Source organism: Berghia stephanieae, chromosome 14 (genome assembly GCF_034508935.2).
Source record: "Berghia stephanieae isolate SIO BIC M18660-M18661 chromosome 14, UCSD_Bste_1.3, whole genome shotgun sequence".
NCBI classification, from domain to species: domain Eukaryota; kingdom Metazoa; phylum Mollusca; class Gastropoda; order Nudibranchia; family Aeolidiidae; genus Berghia; species Berghia stephanieae.
The window spans coordinates 26243971-26267729 of record NC_088373.1 but is presented as its reverse complement, the minus strand read 5'-3'; the positions used below and the strand labels follow the sequence as shown (position 1 = coordinate 26267729).

Below are 23759 nucleotides of genomic sequence, written 5' to 3'. Positions count from 1 at the left end.
CACTACTGACTAATGGGTGCCATCGCCTCTTAGTCAGTACTAAATAAGAGGTGCCACCGGAAATTGATCAGTACTGACGTCAGTGCTGACAAAGACCTTTTCGAACTTATTCCTCACTACTGGATTATTTCATTAGTAATAAAATTATATAAAAAATTCCCAGGCAAACTTATCCCATGACTGTTAGTTACACTTAGACACATTTGATTTAAGTTTAACGCGTGGGGCAACGGAATCACTCCCGTTGTTTTATGACGCCATAAGATTCTTGTTATTTTATGTTGTCCATTTTATTTATGTATTAGTTTGTTGTTTCTTTTTGTTTGTTTTTTTTTTTTGTTTTGTTTTTTGTTTTACGGGGGGGGGGGGGGGGGGTGTTGACCTATTGACCTTATAATTCGTTTAAATTAATTTGAGTTAATACCCTTATGCTCTGTGAGCTCTCCTCGTTTATAAGAATAAAAGGAGGCTACTAGAGATCACTTCAGTTTGTTGTGTTCCCTCCAAAAGAGAAGCAGTGTCTAGTGTCTTTCTTCATTTTTTATATGTAAAACACCATCGAACTTAAACATGGCCTCAACAGGTTATGGGCCCAGGTACCGACTATATTTCGACGGTGACGAAAGAAAATTCGACCTTTGGGAGGTAAAGTTTATGGGTTACCTGAGACTTCAAAAATTACACGAAACCATTACCGCCAAAGATGACGTGAATATAGATTTTAACAAAAACGCAGAAATTTTCGCTGAACACTGAGAACATTAGTGAAAATTCCAAATCAAACTCAATTTTGGCTTTTGAAAAGCTTCAAATTAGAACACCTACTACAAATTCAAAGAAAGAAAAGAAATATGAATCCCATCCACGTTGGTGTAGCGTATGTCGTAGTCCTACACATGATACAAATTTTGTCGTAAAAATAAACCAAAATCTACACATCAACAACGTTGGTGCAGGTATTGTAAATCGTCATCACATGATACCGAGTTTTGCCGAAGCCATGCAAAATCGATGAGGGACCGGGACACCCAAAATGACACAGTGTGTGGACATTCATTTTCATTCAGAATATCTGAATATGTAAATTGTGAAGGTGCTGATGCACAAATAAATTCTCTCTTAGTGGATAGCGGGGCATCATCACATATCACCGACAAATCAAAATTTTTTCAATTCTCAGAAAAATTCAACCCTACGCAAAAGCATACTATCGAATTTGCAGATGGTAGTCGAGCTGACAACCTCGTAGAAAATATCGGTGATGCCAGCATTCTTATCACAGATATAAACGGAACAACGCATAAAGTCGCACTACGAAATGCCTCTACATTCCATCGTTCAAACAGGACATTTTCTCAGTGAAAGCAGCAACGCAACACAACAGGAAAAGCTCCTCAAATATCTCCATAAAAGGGACCGAGTTCCCAATAACACACGTCGGGAATCTTTACTTCCTAAAATCAATAACCTCTAGTGACAAAAATACTCAATCGTCCACACGTACCCTTAGTGATTGGCACAACACACTAGGTCACTGCAACGTTCGAGATTTACTTTCGCTACAGAATGTCGTTGACGGTATGAAAATTTCAGATACCAATGCATACAAGGAATTCGAGTGTGAGACCTGTATTCTTGGAAAAATGACAAATCAAGTGAACAAAAATCGTAGACAAAAAGCAAATGAGCCTTTAGCTTTGGTTCACCTGGACCTTGCGGGACCTATAGACCTGATTGGATATGATAATTTTCGATACGCTCTTGTTTGTGTAGATGACTTTACTGGTCTTTCTTGTGTTTATTTATTGAAAAACAAGGCCGACGCAATTACTGGATTTAAAGCGTTCTTAAGTGACATGTCACCTTATGGGCGTGTAATATCTATTCGTTCTGATCAAGGAGGCGAATTCGAGTCCAAGGCATTTGACGCATAGTAGGGGGAATTAGGCTAAAACCGTGCAAATTCGGGTTGAAAGCATGAAAATTTGCATACAGGTTGCTAAGACCCATAGAAAAAACATCTGATATAGAACCACTCTGGCAATCAATTATAACGTATCGGTTTAAGGCCTTAGATTTTACCTATTACAGCTATATTAAACAAGGGAAATAACTGCGTAAAAATATATATTTTCTTCATATTCCTTGTATTACAGAAAATTAGGCTAAAACCGTGCACATTGGGGTTTTAATCCTGAAAATTGGCATATAGGTAGCTATGACCCGTATCAATAACACCTGATATAGAACCACTCTGGCAATTTATCATAACAGTGCGTTTTTAGCACTTTTATTTTTTCCTATATAGCATTACTTATCCGAGGAAATAACCACGACAATACAATGTGCGTTCTAAAACTTTAAATACACCGGTAACCATTTACGGTAGCTAACTGATGGTTATTTCGTGTTGTAACTAGTAGATAAAAGCGGGAGAGTTGGGAGAGGAGTGAGTGGGAGCGACGGAGAGAGAGAGAGAGAGAGAGAGCGAGAGAGAGAGAGAGAGAGAGAGTTTTACTCATTACTGTATTGACCTAAGACCCCCCCCCCCCCTCCCACACACACACACACCCCGCATCTACATAAGTCCGTGCAAGGCAAACCGGACCTTAAACACTTGCATCGGGTGCCGATAAATTCTCTCTTACATGAACATTTGATGAGTTTTTGGGACGCTTTTGACAATACTGGAAATAAGCTCCACAGTGGTTCATGTCGATCGACACATTTGTTGCAGGGTTCTCTTCTATAAAAGATATATTGTAAGCAAAAGCTCGATTTCTTTCAAGAACTGTGACATCATGATTATCATCAGCAGTGACATCTATTAAAGCTTGTTTTTTTTTAAGTATCGTGCATAACAAATTTTATGGGATAGGGCGGTCGTGTGCTTCCTGAGCGACTAAATCTCCTCCGGCAATAAATGACAACATATCAGAATCTTTTATAGATAACGCTATTTCACGAATATTTTCTTCCATATCTGTTGTCATTACAGAATGGAGTACTCCCGATTCCATGTTTTTTTTTTAAAGCACGTTTGTTTATTATAGTCAATCTCTTATTTTGAACGTTGTCTCATTATTCTCGTGGGTTGCTAAATATATTCATTCGGTGACTCCTCCAAGTCAAATGACGAAATTTGGAATTCTTGTAGAGCAATTCTTTTAGATTTCTTTAATTCTAATCGCCTAATTTTGTTGGCATTAAATTTTACACGACAATACTTATGCCACTTATTATCATTTTGTTTTAAACTTTCAATAATCTTATTTAGAGGGACATTATAAACGGTCTGTGTTATCTTGTTGGCATATCAAACACTTGTCCCAGTCTCTGGGAGCAGTTATTTTTGCTATTGTATGTGTATCTGAAATCATGCAAACGCATTACTTTATTAGGCATATGCAGTATTCTTTCATAACTCCTCTCTCTCTCTCTCTCTCTCTCTCTCTCTCTCTCCTCTCTCTCTCTCTCTCTCTCTCTCTCTCTCTCTCTCTCTCTCTCTCTCTCTCTCTCCTCTTTCTTTCGTTCTTTCTGTTAAAGACACATCATCAGCAGGCAAAATGTGTGCAGTGCCTTACAGAAGGACACAACAGTACAAATAGAACATTCTCCCATTGTCCCTTTGAGGTAAATAACGTAAAGTAAATAACTTGCAACAATACAGCATCATAGTGGTTGATGATGATGATAATGATGATAATTATAGCAATGTAAATGGTATGCTGACTCTTTACTGTCATCAAGTTTGACTGAAATAGGTTTTAACTCACGTAAAATGATTATAGCAATATTTTTGGAAAGAAAAGAAAACAGGAGGAGGGGAGAAGGAGCACTGTCCTTTGTCAACACCGGTTATCGGTATTTATTGAGCTGTGTTCTGCTAGTCTGTTTTGTCTACCCCTCTGCTCGTCTTCCCGTCTGCCCATCCGTTTTAGAGCAATTGATTATACTTATTAAATCAGATGCAGAAAAAAAAATCCCATATTATTATAGAATATTGCTCGCTAGACGTCCTTTAAAACAAGTGAAATCAATAATATTTATGATTAAATAATTTGTATGGTTCGTGAATCGAAAGTAAAGGGAAAGGAAAACATCCGCTTCGACGCTAAAAATAGTCACCAATGGGAATCCAAAGGATGACGTAAAACAACCTTTGGTCGGCTTGCCTCGAATGTTTACACAATAAAAATGATAGAAATTATTGTCGTCCATTTCAAAATTTTCTAATTTTAAAAACCTTGTATCTCAACTAATACTGATCTCTCAGAGTGGTTCTATATCATAAATTATAGGGTTTTTCATATTCTACAACATATGTATTTTTCATGCTTTCAACCTTGTTTGCACAATTCAAGGGTTTTTTGGACCTAATTCCCCCTACTAGCATTATGTTTTGAAAATAAGATAGCGCATGAAAGAAGTGCTCCTCACAGCCCGCACCAAAATGGGACAGCTGAGCGTCAGTGGAGAACTTTGTTTGAAATGAGCAGGTGTTTACTTATTAGCTCCAAATTGCCTAAGATGATGTGGCCATATGCTTTGATGTGTTCTTCCTTTATTAGAAATCGATGTTATAATGCCAGACTGTCAGGGACTCCTCTTGAAGCTATGACTGACAAAAAACCAAACCTGATGAAAATGCACATTTTTGGCAAAACCTGCTTTGCAATGGTTCAAAATCCCAAAAAGCTGTCAGACCGTGCTGAGAGAGGAATCTTTGTCGGTTACGATAAACATAGTCCTGCATACCTAGTTTATTTTCCTCAGACTAAAATTGTAAAAAGAGTAAGAAATGTGAAATTCACAAACAATGGTGAAACTAAAAATTTGTATGACGAGCAAAACATTGGTGACAACAGTTTTGACGAGGAACAAGATTCTGTTTATCTCAGACATGAACAGAGTGTTGATCCAAATCAAAATGAGTCTGATTCTAATAATGATAATCACGAGTCTTTGCCTATTGTTTCGGACAATGACAAAACCAATGAAACAAGTGAATTACCAAATTTCAATACCAAAAGCACTAGACAAAGAACTAAACCAAAATACTTGGATGATTATGTGACTGGTAATGAGTTTGATGATAAATGTGAAACCATGCAGTATGCTATACACTATTGTTATGCTCTTTCCTCTTCCAAAGTACCCATTTCTTATCCTGAGGCTTTAACAAGTCCAGACGCTCAAAAATGGCAGAAAGCCATGAAAGAAGAAATAGTAGCACTTGAAGACAGTAACACATTCCAGTTAGTCCCACTTCCTGAAAACAGGAAGACAGTTGGAGGAAAATGGGTTTATACTATATTATCAAAACTGATAAAGATGATAACAATGTCTATAAGGCAAGATATGTGGCAAAAGGATATAGCCAGATTAAAGGTGTAGATTATCATGACACATTCTCCCCTACTGCTAACATGACTTCTGTTAGAATAGTATTGCAACTTGCAGCACAAAATGACCTTATGTTACATTAGATGGATGTTAAAACGGCCTACTTAAATGCCCCAATTGATTGTGACATTTACTTAGATCAACCAGAAGGTTTTGAAATTGAAAGTAAAGATGGTAAGAAACTTGTATGAAAATTAAACAAGTCTCTTTACGGTGTAAAACAATCAGGGAGAAATTGGAACAACTTGTTGCACACATTTTTGATTGAAAACAATTTTTTCCAAAATCTATCTGATAATTGTGTTTATACTATGTCTAATGAAACTGACACTGTTATTATCATAGTGTGGGTAGATGATCTCCTCATTGCTGCTAGCAATGAAAATGTTTTAAATAAGACAAAGAAAGTTCTAACTGACAGGTTTAGAATGAAAGACTTAGGAAAACTGTGTTACTTTCTGGGTATTCATTTTGAGCAAACAAGCCATTCTATAAAGATGAATCAGAAAAGGTATATTCAGAAAATCCTTGAAAGATTTGACATGATTAACTGTAAACCAAGAAAAACCCCATGTGAACCTAAGTTTGACTGTACAACTGATAATGATTTAGTAGATCAAAGAAGGTATAGAGAAGCTGTAGGTAGCCTAATCTATGTTATGATTTGTACAAGACCAGACATTTGTTGGATTGTCACTAAGTTATCACAATATTTATCCAAACCCTTAACCAATCACTGGACAGCAGTGAAACATGTGTTCAGGTACTTGAAGAGAAATATTGATAGCGAGCTTGTATACACAAAGAGTTCTAATGGACTATCCCTGACTGGTTATAGTGATTCTGATTGGGCTTCTAATATTGATGACAGAAGAAGTACTTCTGGGTATTGTTTTAGTTTATCACAAAACGGACCTATGATATCCTGGAAATCTAGAAAACAACAAAGTGTAGCTCTGTCTTCATGTGAAGCAGAATATGTTGCTCTAGCTTCAGCAATTCAGGAAAGTCTATATCTCAAGCGATTGATCAGTAATATTGACATTAATTTTCAACCAGGTCCAACTTTGATTTATGAAGACAATCAAGGAGCAATTGCTCTAGCAAATAACCCTGTAAATGGACAGAGATCAAAACATATTGATATCAGATTTCACTTTATTCGCTCAGAACTGAAGAAGGGACAAATTGCTTTACAATACTGTCCTACTACTGAAATGTTGGCTGATATTATGACCAAACCATCCACCAAATCTCAGTTAGAAAAATTCAATACTTTGATTTTTGGTTGAATTTACAAGTAATTGATATTTGAAGAATTTTGGATAATATTTCTTGTTTAGTTCAAGTTGATATTAGTACTATATCAATCAATGTTTATAAATGATTTCACTTAACAGTTTGATAAGAACTTCTTAATGCACTACTTTATTATTCTTTCCTTTACTTCATTAGGAAATATGACCATTTTGAAATGAAAAGTAAAATATTTTTGATTAATTCTACATTATCTCACATTATTGTTGGTGCTTGGTGCATACCAAAGCCTTATAATTTAAAAAAAATATCATATATCAATTATTGATATTGGGGTGTACTAAGAATCCTCCAAATGATATTTTTGCTATTAGTATTGATATGCAGCTACAGTCAAAAGACATGACTGCATTGTATGTAATCCATTTCATTTCATTTCATTTTTGTTATTATTCTTTTAGAGATAAGATGTTAGAATTATTTCGATCAAGTGGGGGTGTTGACCTATTGACCTTATAATTCGTTTAAATTAATTTGAGTTAATTCCCTTATGCTCTGTGAGCTCTCCTCGTTTATAAGAATAAAAGGAGGCTACTAGAGACCACTTCAGTTTGTTGTGTTCCCTCCAAAAAGAGACGCAGTGTCAGTGTCTTTCTTCATTTTTTATATGTAAACCACCATCGAACTTAAACATGGCCTCAACAGGGGGTTTGTTTTGTTTTATGTTTTTTTTAGTTGTTTTTTTTAGTTTTTAGTTTGTTTTGTCTTGTTTGCTTTTGTTCGCTCATTCAGCCCACGCCAGCTTGTTGCTGGTTTCAGTTCTAAATTCATAATCAAAACCGTCATGACCCAAGAAGGGGCCGATTTATTTTTTTATGACATTTTTGTAAATTATTCTAACAATGGTATTGGCATGTCTAGACAATTTCCCACAATGTTTAGTTTTGTTATCAGGGAAGAAAACTGAATGGACCAATTGTCAGTTTAGCATTGGTATACCTCGTCTACAAGATAAGATGCAGTAATCCTCGGGGTGTACGATTTTGAAGAGCTTTTCGTGTTGTTCTGAATCAAAAGCTTTGGAATAATCAATGAAACATACTCGTAGATAAAGTGATTTTTGTTTTTCGATTTCACTTGTATTGTTGTATTTAAGGGGCGGTTTGGGTCTTTTCTAAAAAAATATGTAATTACCAATATTGGGCTGTTTTAATCATTCTGTATCGTCAGTATAGGTTAAAATACAACATTTATGGTGAAAATTTTTAATTATCTCTGTTTATACCCATTTTGCGACATAATTTTGGGGTCTGACATCAAAAAATATAACAATCTCGTGGCAAACGTTCCACAAAAACCAACGAAGGAATGACCTCCATATTCTTTCCTCTTGTCAACAGTGTACCATAGTGTATCACTCACAGTAAAGGTTGTTCACAATTATCTTATTAAATTTTATTTTATTAAGAACTGAATTCATCTCACTCCAGTTATATTTCGGTAGGCTTAGATAAACTTTACCTTCTAATATTAGATCGTCTTTCCTTTTATAGCCTTCCCTCGAATTAATTTCTAATTAGTGAATACTTTTCGTTCTACATTCTGTCACGTAGCCATTTATTATAAAAGCTGATAGGTCTAACATTCTACACTCACTTCTCTTCACAATCTATGCCGGACGGCCAGTCGCTCTAATCCCTATATATACTGGAAGATTTTTATCTTTTGGGACTTTGTAGATATTATATCTACACCATTAAGACGCCGGAGCTTTTAACTTTGATTGTATAATCTTCAAGGATCAAACCCGAGCCCGCTGTCAAAGATTTACACAATAACCCCTTACCAATTGCCTGGAAGTGGAATTTTACGAGCCCGAGCCTATTATCAGACGAATATATCATCCAAGCCTGTCAACTGCCTGGAAACGTAAACTTACGAACCTGACATATTATCATAAGTTACGTAATATATTCACATCTCTATTTGTAACTGCCACGATCACTGTTTATCTTTTTTAATTAAATTTCATCATTATTTTTATTTCATTGTAAACAAATCGTTAATTGTTTTTCATTTATAGTAACTAGTAAATTCTGGGGCCTCATTCTACATATATCTTTATGCATAGTCGAGTAGCTCTTTACTCACTTGAGACCATGACAATCACCATAGAGAGATTTTACGACTTTAGCTTATATAAAAGACAATCTATTAGTATTGAAAGTGTACAGAGGAGAGCTACCAAAAAGATGTATGCAATACAGTATTTATCTTATAAGGAAAGGTTAGAATTTCTTGACTTACCAAGTTTGAAATATAGAAGAATTCGTGTGGATTTCATTCATGTTTATAGATTGGTACATGGTCTTTATTTCATATTCTAATATTACTTTTACTAAAGGGGACAAGTAAAAATTTTTTGTCTCCAGATGCAAAACAAACCTAAGACAAAACTGATTCGGTATTCGTATTGTCCAGAATGGAACAATTGGAAATTTGAAACAAAGAATGCAAAATCTATGGATTATTCCAAGGTGTTAGTAGGCAGGGAATTATATGATGGGAGATTTATATATATGATGAATAATACTTGTTTGCACTGCTGTTGACGTGGCTTTCAATCTTGTATGTATATGATATTAAGAATTATTACCTTATTATAAGCGTGCGTGTGTGTGTGTGTGTGTGTGTGTGTGTGTGTGTGTGTTTTGCATGTCACAGTTAAAGTCATGTGTACACTATATTTACACAAGGACATTTAAGTTGAAATCCTATCTTTACCAATGTATCATTATTGTAATCTTTAATCAATAGATTTATGGCGCATTCAAGGGATTTGATCCTAAGTTTTGTTATGTTGTCTTTCTATACCGCCTGCAGCAAAATGGTCACATCTGTTACCGACACATTATACATTCTCTCTTATTCAGATATATTTTGTACATCACAATGATCTATGTTTAATCAATTCTGGGCCCGTTCTAATGAACGCGGACTAGCGCTTAGTCCCGGACTATCTCTGACTTTAGTAAATGACTAGAAAAAATCGGATTTAATGTGAGCTGACTAAGCTAGTCCCAGACTAAAATCACGTCACCTTCGGACTAAGTTTGGCCAAGATTTAGTCACTTGCTCGAGTCGGACTTGATCGTTTAGTCTCTGACTAGTAACTAAGAAACGGCGTCAACAAAGTCAACAAAGATGGCGGCCAATGTTAGACGACTCGGTTCGCGAGAAAAAAATACATAGAAAAAGAATTATAACGACAAAAGTAATCTGTTGATATTTGTCAATGCTAAAGGAAACGGTTTAAAGGTCGCAGATCGTCGAAAGCACACATTTTTGTCCGGGAAACTAATAAATCTGATGAAGTTGAGTGACTCAGTGAGTCTGAGTCTGAGATTTCAGCTTCGCTTGGTTCGAAGTTTAGATTTAGATATTTAGAGAATAACAAACACACAACTAGACCTAGCTTATTTTTTAATATGAAAATTATGTTGTTTAGCTAAAACACCCCTACCCCCTTTTATTTTCTTTATTTTTGTGCCAAGCAAAGCAATGCGAAGTTACTCTCGATCACATGAGGTGATTCGTATGACGATGACTATGACACTGTCATTGACAGTACTGCCAAAACAACTGTCAACACATGAAAATGGCGGCAGCTGTGCTGTTTCAAATTCGTCAGAGAACACTGATTCAACGGGAGAGGGTGTTTCGGGTCAGACTTAATCCCATCGATTCGTTTAACGACGATGAAATATACGAACATTTCCGTTTTCATCGTGAACACATTTTTATAATTTGTGATCTTGTAAAAGACGACCTTGATTGTCTTCTCTGGAGGAAAGGTTAGTATCTGTATTCATTTTAATTTTAATTCTAATCTCATACTAGACTAATCTTTAAAGAGAAGTTTTCTTATATTCTCATGCATCCAACCCAAAATCGGTGCCAAGACTTCTTCTTCTTCTCCTTCATCTTCACACCTCCTCGTCCTTCTTCATCAACATCATCATGTTCATCTTCTTCTCCCACTTCTTCCTCCTCCTCTTCTTCTTCTCAACTGAACTAGTCAAACTAAGTGTTAGTGTTGGTAGATTTCTCTAATCATCACACACAAACCACTATGACTGTTACTGGTATGACATGGAATGGAAATTTTTTCACCGCTCTCTGGCACTATTGAATTTTGCATTCCCTTAACCAATTTTCGAGCTCTTGTCGGAGATTATTTTCACTGTAATTGTAATATTTTTGAAAGGGAACATTTTTCATTAGCAAAACCAGTTTAGAATTGAAGAAAAAAAATTGTTCAGTTGGACTGACAAATTGCTGAGGAGAATCAATCTTTAAAATAGGATTTTTCACTCGAGGCGATGGGGCAGCGTGGCTCAGCAGTATGGTCTTTGCTTTGTACCCAAAAGGTAATTAGTTTGATCACCCGTTGTACTGTGCGGCCTTGAGCAATCCATCTCGTCCTAGTTCCATTTGCGGCACTGCACTGCGGCTGATGTCTGGGTTATTCCAGTGTTCCCTTGGAATAGACCCTAAAGACAGACAAATTTCCCCATTGGATGAAAAAAGGGAATGTTATCTTTATATGCATATATGCTGGTCTGACATCCGAATGCAATATGGGCCTCGTTTCTTCTTCTTCTTCGTTCCCATCACGTCACATGGTCAGTCCGGTCTGGTGAATGAAGCCCACAGTGGTCCTGAGGTCGTCCTCACTGCCGTACAGCTTATTTGTGTATGGGGTTGGGTCAGGCCAGGGGCCTCGTTTAACATTGTTGCACTGGACATTATTTTGTGTAATTTTTTGAGATTTTCATTATAACAATGAGCTCATGATGTATTGGGTTATCAGACCTGCAAATTAGTGCACGTTGCCTTAAGGCTTAAGGAAAATTGGTTTATTTCATCCCAGCTTAAATGATGAGATTTACCGTTATAATATTATAATAGATGCGAGAGTAAAATACAAACTATGACACTATTTCAATACGAAGCAGAAATCAGAGCCATTCGAAACATTACAAGAAATACAAACAAAAAAAGAAAAGAAAAATATCGGATCGGAAGGTCCTGGGTTCGAGCCTCGTGCTCGGCGCATAGTTGAGTCCTTGGAAAAGACTCTTTACTCACATTCTCTCACCGTACTCAGGTGTAAAATGAGTACCTGGCCGTTAACAGTGTTGTCTTTGTCCGAAAAATTGTAATATCGCCTGACAGGCGTCATGTCCCGTCCTACATGTTAAATGTTGCTGTTGACCAGGGAACTGTTGTAAAGCGCTTTGAGCACATTTAATGGATATTGCGCTATATAAAGCTCAATTTAATTTAGTATGAATCAAGTAAAAATCCTCTCTTGCAGTTATACCAAAGCTGTTAAAAAATCGTAATATGTTGTTTCAAAACTTGTGTCGTGTTTTTAAAATTTCACTTCAAATACACATTACAAAGATGTTGTCGACGGTCAATTTAAATAAAATATTTCACTGGATAGACTTTAAAAAGTGAAAGTAATACATTCGAGTACAGTTTCCTTGAACTTGAACTCATTCGAATATCCCAAATTTTTTCATTATTATTTTTAGTTGTCATTCCATTCCTTACTTGAACTAATTTTACCTAGCCAATGTAAAAAAGGATTTGATTAATTCAAGGTTTTATTTTAATGCGCCCTGTTATTTCGACCACCGAAAATTTACTGTTACATTGACAGTTACGTTTGTGTACAATATGATACACATGCATACACACAGGCACTCACACACTCCATTGTCATTTCGCATAATTGACACCTCTCTTACTTATTCTTATCACTTCGCCATTCATTCTAATTTCAATGCCACATGCCATGATTTGCTACTAGTTGGCTACGTCATTAAATGAATGATGTGATACAGGAACCTTCTCCCAATAAAGTAAATAATAATTATAAATTTCCCTTTAATAGTCCTCATGCGGAAATTTGTCTTAGGGTTTATTCAATGGGAATACTGGAATAACTCCGGTGTCACCCGCAGCACAGCGCTGCAAATTGAGCTAGGGAGAGGTGGCTTGTTGATGGCCACATGCCATGGTGTATATTCGAACTAGGTATCTTTTGGGTACGAAGCAAAGACCATACTGGTGAGGCACAAGCGTCAAGTACAATGACATTTTTAAAAAAATTATTAAAATTTAGCTTTACATAGCGCAATATCCACTAAATGTGCTCAAAGCGCTTTACAAGGGGACACTGGTCAACAGCAACATTTAACATGTAGGACGAGACAAGCGCCTGTTAGGCGATATTACAATTTTTCGGACAAAGGCACCTCTGCTAACAGCCAGGTACTCATTTTACACATGAGTAAAGTGAGAGAATGTGAGTAAAGAGCCTTTTCCAAGGACTCAACTATGTGCCGAGCGCGAGGCTCGAACCCAGGACCTTCCGATCCGAAAGCGAGTGTCATACCACTAGACCACATCTGCACAAAGACATCATGCTGAAAGTAATCGCATCAAATAGTTCTTCCTTCACTCCTTCAGAGCTGCAAGGCTGGTGTAGCGGGAGTTAATCTATGTTTCTTTAGTGTGAAACAGACAATAGTAATTGCTTGCTACCCCTTGGATAGGACACAGGTTTATTGTAAAGAACTTTCCACCAGATCTAACAAATACAGATTACCCGCCCCATCATTCCTGGGTGGTCAGTGGGGTCAAATAAAAATCTCTACTTTGCCCTTAGCATGTAAAGCGAATACCCTAATAATTGAGCTAGAGGGACCAACTTCGCATCAAAGACCTGTTTAAATATCTTTAAATATTTGAAATGAAAAAAAAAATAATTTAATGAATAGCAGTCCTTCAGAGGCATGAAGCCCAAGGAGCCAGGGTTTATCCCGGTTTCTATGGCATGAAACAGACAATAACAATTGCTTGCTACCCTTTGAATAGGAAGGTAGTCTATCACAAAGTACTTTCATGAGATCTGACAGACTTAGCTACAGAATCACAACCCCTCCGACTATCACTATCTCCCCCCCCCCCCCCCCCCCCCCCCCCCCTTCCTACCACTTACATTACATCAGAAAAAGGGGCAAGTTGGAACAATGCAATGGTTTATTCCTCTGTTCCCCTCTCCTCTGCCTCCATCCATTCTAACCCCACTACTGGCAGTCACTACCACTACTAAATGCTCTTCAAAACTTGTAATAGTAAAGCACCATCCCAGTGATAAGAAAAGACATCATCAGGCTTCACATAAAAGCTCATTACCCAATCAGTTTTCATCAGGCACAGTTACTCAATCAGTCAGTTGTCACACATCATTCGCTTTATTAGACATAGGACTATCAACATATTGATCAGTCAGTCACTTGCCTCCCACCCACTAGCCTTTTGTTGAGTCGTCATGGTATGTTACACAAAGTACATGGTTGTTAAAAGGTCACCCAATGACTATTACTCCCCCACCCTCATCCCATCTCCATTCCCTGACGCCTGGGTTATTCCATTCTTCCCTTGGAACAGACCCTGAGACACATTTCTCCTATGGGATGAATAAAAGGAATTTTATTATTTTATAAGAGGCCATTGTGCGCGAGCTGTACTGTACGTAAGTTGACTACACTTCCTGATTTAGATTTTATTGCAGGTTTTATTATATGCAAAATTTTCCTTCTCCCATTTTTAGGTCGTCTCTGATGCAATTTTATAAGTTACAAACTTGGTTCCTAAGTGGCCTGGTTCAGTGCATGATGCAATTTTTTTAGGAAATCTGGGCTATTCTTTGCATTTGAGGATCCACATCGCAGGGCTTTGGATGGTGTGATCCTTGGAGACAGTCGTTATATGTTAAGAAATTGGCTAATGACCCCAATACCAAAACCCCCAAAATAGACGAGAAGAGGCATTTAACACCGCCCATCGTATCACAAAATGCACAATGTAAGGTAAGTTTTACAAGTCATATAATCCCACCCTCCAGGAAACAATAACATTTTGATAATTTTTGAAATTTAATATTTCAGGTTTATTTTTATATCCACTTTAACAATACAATTTGCAAATGATCAATGAAAATAAAAGAAAATTAACCCAAAAAATAGTTGTAATCATACTGTCATTGCCATGCTAGTATAAACATTACATTTTTTTTTTTTTTGAAGAACTCAGATTAACCATTATAATTCTTTCCCTTCTAATTCTACTTAAATGACTGAGAAAAAAAAAAAAACAAAAAAAAAAAACAAATAAAGAGAAAGAGAGAGAGAGAGAGAGAGAGAGAGAGAGAGAGAGAGAGAGAGAGAGAGAGAGAGAGAGAGGTCCATTTAATTTTAATTGGTTTTAAGTGTACATGTACAAGTACAAGCAATTATTGTCATTTCAACAGAGTCATTGGAGTGGTTAAAAGAAGATGGAATTGTCTCCATGACGAGCTAAGAATGACGCCTGACAGAGCCTGCAAGGTTATTTATGTGTTTTTGGCTCCACAACTTTGCTGTTGATGCTGGCCTACCCATGGAAGAAAACAACCGTAATGATGATGATGACAGCAATCATAACTTTTCTCCTATTGGGACTCAGGAAGGAGCATCTGAACAGAACGTCTTGCTGCTGACAAGGCAGCCAGGCTGACTTTGATTAATAGAGCTTTTAGAAATATCGTTGAACCTCTCTAATCAGGAAATAAATATAATCATTTATGTAGTACATCGCTCTGCAAGTATACTGTGTGCAGTATTCTTATTGTGATGAGCTACATAAATGTCACGCTGTTTTAATTATTGTTCCAGCTGGTCATATGGAAACAAATTTCTATTTATATAACTACAAGTCGCCTATCAGGCATCTAGTACTCTTTGACTATCCCATTTTACTCCTTTTTACTGGCGCTGATGTGTTGCAAGTGCTGTAAAACCCTTAAAAACAAAAACAAACCTGTTTTGCAGGAAGTATTAAAGTGCATTCACTGTAATTTTTTCTGGAATGGGTCTGATATAAATTGGAAAACTGAACAAGAATTCTCATGCCTGAGTCGGTTATCAAACAGAAAACAAAGGGGCATTAAAATTTTCTTTTTTTAAGGTCATCAAAATCCTGAGTTGAGCAATCAAATTTTAACTGCCCTATTGTCATAAGACAATTACATATTGTAAGACCTTTTGTATAAATCATTATACCAGCCGCTTAGCCAAAGCCCAGGATAGTCCCAAGTCACATTTGTGATAAGGGTCTTAAATCGCCATGCCACTGTACAAGTTTGTGACAATAGGCCAAAATAACAATCTGTATATATTCCAGAGGATTTGTTCTACCAATAACATAAGGAACAATGGAGTGATTGTAGTAAAAAAAGGCCTTAAACACTGCATGCATGCGATTTTAAGTAAATTTTAACAAAAACATATCAGCTCTATCAAAAGTACAGATTGAGATAAATACAGGACTAAAACCCCTCTAAATAACAATTAGAAAATCTCAAAAGAAAATCTCATTAGAAAAAAATGGTTTAAGGCAATTCATAAGACAGGTTTTAACTGCGATTTTCTAAGATACTATGAGGCTAATTTTTTCTACACTATGGACAAATGTATTGCAACATGTCTCCATGGATTGCTTTAAACCATTTTTAAAATTGACTCAAAATACATGTGATTGAATTAATATTCAAATTCAAGACATTAGAAACCAATTGGGTCACGGATAGAAACTAAATGATGATGTCATTTGTGAACGCTCCCAGCTGTGATTTTCATACATGAATTAATTTCCTATAACTGTCATCTGCATTTTTTGCGGCCGCAAATCAGGGCGATCCGCAAATTTCCCAAAATTGGCAAATCGTGGCAAATTTTGGGAAAATTGGCAAATCGCGTGGCAAATATTGGGAAAAAAAAAGAAGCGAAAACAAAATAACGAAAAAGAAAGTGCGAAACTTGAGAAATGTTGCAGCTTTGCCAGGGCCCAAACCAAGGGAAGCTACTCTCTACGGATAATGATCTCATGCTCGCAGTGTATCTGCATACACTGCAATTCCAAATTTTTGTGATATTCCTCAGCATGAGTTCACGAGGTATATTGAGAAATTGGGGCCCAGTGCTGTGAAAGAGTCTGATACTGGAATTATAGATCTGACCCTATTTTGGAAGTCTGTGGCAGATTATGTTCTAGCTCTCGCTGCATTAGCGTCCCGATATGCCTTCTCAACATGCTCGTCAGCTGATGCTGAGCGAAGTTTTTCTCTTTACAATCTTATCTTGTCTTCCAGAAGGCGTAGACTCACAGAAAACAACATCAAAGGACTAGTTTTCCTTTACTACAATAAGTTTATCGATGCCTCTTTTTTTGAGTAGTAAAAGAAAACTAGGCCTTTGATGAGTCTGACTGAAAGTGTACGTTTGTTTGTGTGTGTGTGTGTGTGATTGTCTATAAGTTTGGGCGCATAAATCGCTTTACATTGTGTAAATTAATAAATGTAGCCTCCTTAAATGTAATAAATTGTCTTTTATAAATTTTTGTTTTCTGTATCGCGTGTTAATTTTTACTGAAACGCTTAGTTCTCCTCGGCAAATTTTTTGGCAAATTTTGGTCTTTTTGGCAAATTTCTTGGCAAATTTTGGGGGGTTTTTTGGGCAAATTTTAGGTCCCAATTTGGCAAAAAATACAGATGACAGCTATAATATCAAAACATATAAAAAGAGTAATTTAATTATAAGTAGTGTCATAATTAAGATGCCTCATCTTAAATTTCATGTATTCAATTTTTATGGTATTTTGTTCAACAATGGAGTTGGGTTTTTTTTATAATGGAGTATTTCCGACTGCAGCCATTGATCCACTAATGGATTGTCAGTGATCTGTCATCTCCTCTTGGGGCCAGCTTGTCGTAATTTTTGGCTGATGCCATCTGAGGCATTCCACTCCTCTGGTGTATGGGGAAGAGTTTCTGTTGTCTCCTCTTGAAAGTGATTTGACAAATCATCTACTACAACTACTGACTCCACCACAGAGCAATCAACAAAACTGATTTCATTAATCTCATTCATATCCATCTGTCTGGCTAGTGTTGAAGCTGTGGGGGAAAAAAAAATCTTTAGAACATCTTTTTCACTGCATTGAAACAAAACATGTTTATATCTGTGAATTATGAAACTGGCCACATTATGAAATCAAGTGGTGCTGAAATCAAAAACGTCATTTCATTTGGAAACTTCTCTGATCCCACAGTCTTCAGGTCAAAGTCAGAATTTGGAATGATAAAAACTTTTGAACAATGTTATCTCCGTAAGCAACATGAAATGCTGGCCATTTAATTAAGATGATTTTAGAACTACATCCCACTTTTTAAACAAATCCTTATAAACTGTTTGTCAGTGCTTAAAAGTGTTAATATAAATATATTTGAGAAAACAATGGACTCAGCAACAGTATGCATTTTTGTTTTATTTCCTTGTAAATCATCTTTTTGTTTGAGTATTTTTCTCTCAGGGGGAACCAGTATTTTTTTTTACATATGTAATATGTGATAAGTAAGCATTTGAGTGTGTTCCTCTTAATGGGGACCTGTGCTTGTGCCTGGACGACACTTTTAGGTGACTTCAAACTAAGTACACCGATGGCATGCTCTTGGAATCTACATCCATTCCATATAAGAACCATTCCCTTTTTGTTTTACTTATTAGTGCTTTGAATTGTTAATCTAGAATTGCATGACTATCCATTTGCATCCTTTTTACTGGTGCTGAAATGACCTAAATATGTCGCAAGCAATTAAAAACAGAAGAGGATTTATAATTCTAGAACATTTTGCTATCCCATTTTCTTCCTTTTTACTGGCACTGATATGACCTTAATGTGTTGCAAGCGCCGTAAAACCATTAAAAACAAACAGATAAAGAATGTTGATTAAACAAAATCACACAACCACACTTATGTTATACTTCGTGGTCCCACTGTCACTTCAATGTCCCCCATTTTGACCAACTTGTTAGCCCTGATAGTCCTTTCAGTACTGTTGTCAATGTTAAATACACTGTTAGTGGCTATGTGGTCTTGTGGTATGACACTCGTTTTCGGATCGGAAGGTCCTGGCCCTGAGCCTCGCTCGGCGCATAGTTGAGTCCTTGGAAAAGACTCTTTACTCACATTCTCTCACCGTACTCAGGTGTAACATGAGTACCTGGCCGTTAACAGTGTTGTCTCTGTCCGAAAAAATTGTAATATCGCCTAACAGACGTCATGTCCCGTTCTAAATGTTGCTGTTGGTCAGGGACCCCTTGTAAAGCGCTTTGAGCACGTTTTGTGTTTATTGCTATATACAAAAGCTCATTTTAAAAAATTTTTCTTTAGTCTTTCGGGTGAAATTTTATTAATAATTTAATGACTTTGTAGCAAAAGAATTATGCTTACTGATTATGGTGTAATCTCCAAGATTACAGTCAGATATGTCAATAATATTTCTGGCTGGACTGGGATTCGGAACCAAACTCTCAGTGCCCATTACTGTAAAGAAAATTGTTGATAAATTTGAATTAAATGAAGTATAGAATTCACAAGTTGCACTTCAAGTCCAGATTACCCATTACAAACTTAATGAGGAGGAACACAGTGGTGTTTTTTTTAAAAGGTGAATTGTTATGAAATTATAATGATTTTAATTCTATTTATATCAATTTTAATATGATACGATATCAATCGATTTTTAATGTAAAATTTGCATCATATAATTACCGGTCTCTGGCTCTTTTTTTTTTAACCATGAAATGCATCCAAGTGTAATCTTATCTTCTGATTTTGAGACCCATGAATCCCAGAAATAACAAATCTGCTGGGAATTGAACCCATGACACTTTGATTCATATGCAAGCATGATAACTCGCTGTGCCATTGGCTTGCCCTAAATAAAACACTAAATGAAACAAAATAAATCTTTACAGGACCCAACTCCAAAGTGGAATTTCAATACAATGGTGCGTGATGCCACTTTGACGATTTGTGATAAAAAATACATGGCAATCCCTTATGACACAAAAGCTCTTGCTCCATCACTTATTTCAAATTTGAAATATTCATATAATTTTGTCAGCTACTTCAGGATTGATGGTGTAAAGTAAATTTCAAGATTTTAACTACCATTGAATTATTAAATGTGAATAATCTTGTTTTGATACTCGACTTCAGCCTTCATTTATTCTTTTAATGTTTTTAAAATTGATAAAAAATCAAGAGGAAACGTGTCCCAGAGGCAGTTGTTAGATATGCAATAGAGGTGATATACTTTTGAGACTTAACTACCAAAAGAGGATAGTTATGTTAGAGAAAAATGAATCAGTGCATAGGCAATTGTAAGGATGTCAATATTAGACGATCACAAAAGATGCATGCATACATAGTACAAATTACTTGTTTAAAATATTGTAAGGTACTATCTGTATTCATGTCAGGCAGCCCCAGTGACCAGCGATCACATCGTCCTCCACTGTCCAGTCACTAAAGTTGAAGGTGGCTATGAAACCGTCCTTAGGGTGGAGGAAGACTTTAGAAGCTGGGTTGACGAAATAAATTTGGAGGTGTAGCCATATGCTACTACTACTACTTTATTCATGGAATGCCTAGATGACATCTTTTACATTTGTATACAGAACAATGTATGGAACTATTATAATTGCAGAAATTTACCTTGAATACCATCAACAATGTTACTACACTCGCCAATAATGACGAGTACCGGTACTTGTTCAGTAAAGATTGAAGAGGGTCCTGGTTTCCCCCTCCAGTCTGCTTTACATAATCAACATGACTTTGGACTATTCTTTTCGTGTCCTTGAATTTATTTTTTTAGCTCCATCACCGAACGGTTTTTGAGAATTCCGCATTGATTCTCATTCTGATCTTTTCCCAAACCTGAAAATGAAAAAGGAGAAAAAAATATGTAAATCAACGATTATGTAATGAGATTGTTGAGGACATTCATTTTGCACTGGAATCAGTTCTATTGATTGCTTTTTGTTGCCATAAAATCTTTATTTATTATTATGGTTGTAGCAAACTTTACTCGTATAATTAGTCTCTATCCTTTAAATTATTTGCATAAAAAATGTCATGCTTTCGAGTGTAGATTATTATCAGTCATACCTCTTAAATTGGCATTTTATCATTAAATATTTGTAGGGTCTGACTGGAGAGGGTGAAGATTTATTTCTTGCTTATCAAATGTACTCGGGTAGGTCGCCTTAAATCTGTATGCTTTTCTATACCTCAAATTCCAACAGCTCTAACTGCAATTATTTGACATCTTTTGTTAGTTTGATGTAAATACATATGAGGTATTATCAGTTAACCTTGCTTAAAAACCGAAAATAGATACCAAACCCCCTCACCCCAAATATGTATGCTCATGCCCCAAACCCGTAAACGGCTTGCCCTAAACCAGTACAGCATTAAATTAGTCTCCTAATTTTTCAAAATTTCATAATTTTTTAAATATGATAATGTTGTGGTAGAATTTCATTTATAATTAGTTTTTAAAAATATTTTCTAAAAGACAAAAAAAAAAAAAATTGAGCATATATAAAGAGCATTATCATTATCCTAGCATTTACGTTTGTTGCGGTTATAACTTTTGACGCATTAGCGATTTTCTGTTATTTTTTGCACTGAAAAAAAAAAGAATAAATAAAGACACCGCTTGGGAATTTTTTTAAAAAAGAAAAAAAACAACCTTTTACTTTTAGAAAGAAGTTTATTTTCACTTCCACTTCATTTCGAATTTTTCTGGTTGACTTGTTCTAAATATTCAAGTGAGTTGAAAGCTTAAAACTTTTGTCATTTTTTGTGGCAACTGACACAGATGCTAGATTGTATACTGCTAAACATGCTCAAAGCTCTGTAAGGGGCTCCAAGCCAATAGCAACACCGCAATATCACAACTTTTCCCCGACAGAGTCATTACTTTTAATGGCCAATTACTCAATAAGGAGCCTTTTCCAATGACTCGACTTTGAACCACTCAGGGAGGGACTTGAATCTTGGGCCTACGGGTCCAAATGCAAGTGTCATACTACAAGACAACAAAGCCCCACTTAGTAGGGGCAAAGAGGAAGGGGAAATTTATTGCCTAACCTCCGCACTACAGTACATCTATTTATATTGTTTATTGATAAATTATGGGTGCCATGTCGGCTATTATGATGCTTTAAAATTTTCATTGAACATGCCAACCTGTTTTTTTTGGGTTTTTTTCATTAATTTTCTTTTTTTTTTTGTAGAGACCCGACACCGGGTTGCCACCTTGCCAATTCTTGCCAAGTAGTAAAAGGGTGGATCAGAGAGCAGAGCAGGGAGATAGGAAGTAGATAAACATGAGGTATACAAATACAAAGCAACATTGTGAGTGACAGGGACCTACAGTAGGCACTTGCAAGAATTTTTCAAAATAGTGGCTATGGGTATTAATTTAGCGTAGAAAAATAAAGGGGAGTGAAACATTAACTAGAGTGAAAAAAGTATCGCTCTATCTCAACTGGTTAAAAAGTTATGACCGTTTATGTGGAGGAAAATCTCTATATAGCTTAATAGGAAAAAAATGTGACGAAAGCACAGCATCCCAATGCATAATCAAGTATAATTCAGAAACAGCTTCAGATACAACTTTGAAATTTTTACATGTGGTAAATCATCTCTGTAATACATTGCAAACAGAAAATGAATTATTTATTGAGAAAGAAAAGTATAGTTTAGAGCTGAGACAGCTGAAATCAAGGAAAAATAGATCACGACATACAAATGAATGACCTATTGGAATTTTGGAAAAGTCAATAATAAAATATTTATTCACATGAAGATAAACCAAATACACCACTGAATCGGCGTCATTTAGTTGTTCACTTTGAACTTTTCAAAATGAAAATAGACCTCATAAAAGCAAAGATATGGACTGACAAATGTTTGAGGTGGTGTATTTGCCTACAGTCTACAGTCCTACAGATGCCCAGTGTCAGTGACCGTGCTGTAGCCTATTTTTATTTCATTTCATGATAGACCAAATACACCACTGAATCGGCGTCATTTAGTTGTTCACTTTGAACTTTTCATAATGAAAATAGACCTCATAAAAGCAAAGATATGGACTGACAAATGTTTGAGGTGGTGTATTAGCCTACAGTCTACAGTCCTACAGATGCCCAATGTCAGTGACCGTGCTATAGCCTATTTTTATTTCATTTCATTAGTGACAAAGAAAAAATATATGTACTTCTCTATTTTTCGCACTGTTACGGAGTGCTGCAATCTCGACATAATTGTATTTTCCAGGAGGGCTGCAGTTTCAGGGTTTGAAAAGTTATAGTTTTTCTCTTGTTGAGCTCCATTTTTGTCAATGAATTTCAAAAGGAAATAGAATCTAAACAAAACGAAAGCGGATGAAGCGCTGATTAAATCTTTTGCGTCAGAAGAACCCAAACAGCAGCACAAAATAACCGATAGAGTCAAGGGATAGGTCAGGACTAGCCACGCCCATTTCTAGGCTAAAGCCCAGCTAGTCCGAGACTAAATAATGCTCACTGAATCCGATTTTTTTTAGACACTTACTAAGCTTGGGCTAAAGACTAGCTAGTCATTTACTAGACTAGTAAATTACTAAAGTTAGTCCGCGTTCATTAGAACGGGCCCTGCTGGGTAAGCCTGCCATACTAAACGAGCACAAGCACTTTAAAGGGGTTCCAAGTTACACCAACACAACACGTAGAACGAGACATGACGCCTGTTAGGCGATAATTCAAAGCAGTTAACGAACGTGTAGTCAATATAGACCAGAGTACTGTAAGAGAATGTAAATACAGAACTTAACAATGCGCAGCTCAGAGCGGGACTCGACCCCTTGACCTTCCGGTCCGATGACGAGTGCCATAGCACAAGACCGCATATCCCCACGAGTGTTTGTGTTTCACCCATACCACAACACGATATTATGTAGGGTTGATTTGAATGCTGAAATTCGATTTAGACTGAACGATGTAATAATATGTATGAAACAAGGGTTACATATATCTGACCCCTCGTCTCAAAACGGTATTATGTCAGGATGGACCAGGTGCTAA

At 36.3% G+C, this 23759-nt stretch overlaps 1 protein-coding gene and 1 long non-coding RNA gene across 2 annotated transcripts; one reads left to right on the top strand and one right to left on the bottom strand.

The window, feature by feature from the left end:
* The first annotated feature begins 10244 nt into the window (after positions 1-10244).
* On the top strand, positions 10245-16544 carry LOC144960137 (uncharacterized). The gene is made up of 3 exons (XR_013642768.1): positions 10245-10517; positions 14354-14612; positions 15053-16544. It is a non-coding gene; the product is annotated as an uncharacterized LOC144960137 (long non-coding RNA).
* On the bottom strand, positions 14678-23040 carry LOC144960135 (uncharacterized). Its single transcript, XM_078893120.1, has 4 exons — positions 22916-23040; positions 20341-20565; positions 19072-19164; positions 14678-17734 (listed from the first exon to the last, which is right to left on the bottom strand). The coding sequence occupies exons 3-4, from the start codon at positions 19160-19162 to the stop codon at positions 17523-17525; spliced, it is 303 nt and encodes a 100-aa protein (XP_078749246.1). The 5' UTR covers positions 19163-19164; positions 20341-20565; positions 22916-23040; the 3' UTR covers positions 14678-17522.
* Positions 23041-23759: the final 719 nt, after the last annotated feature.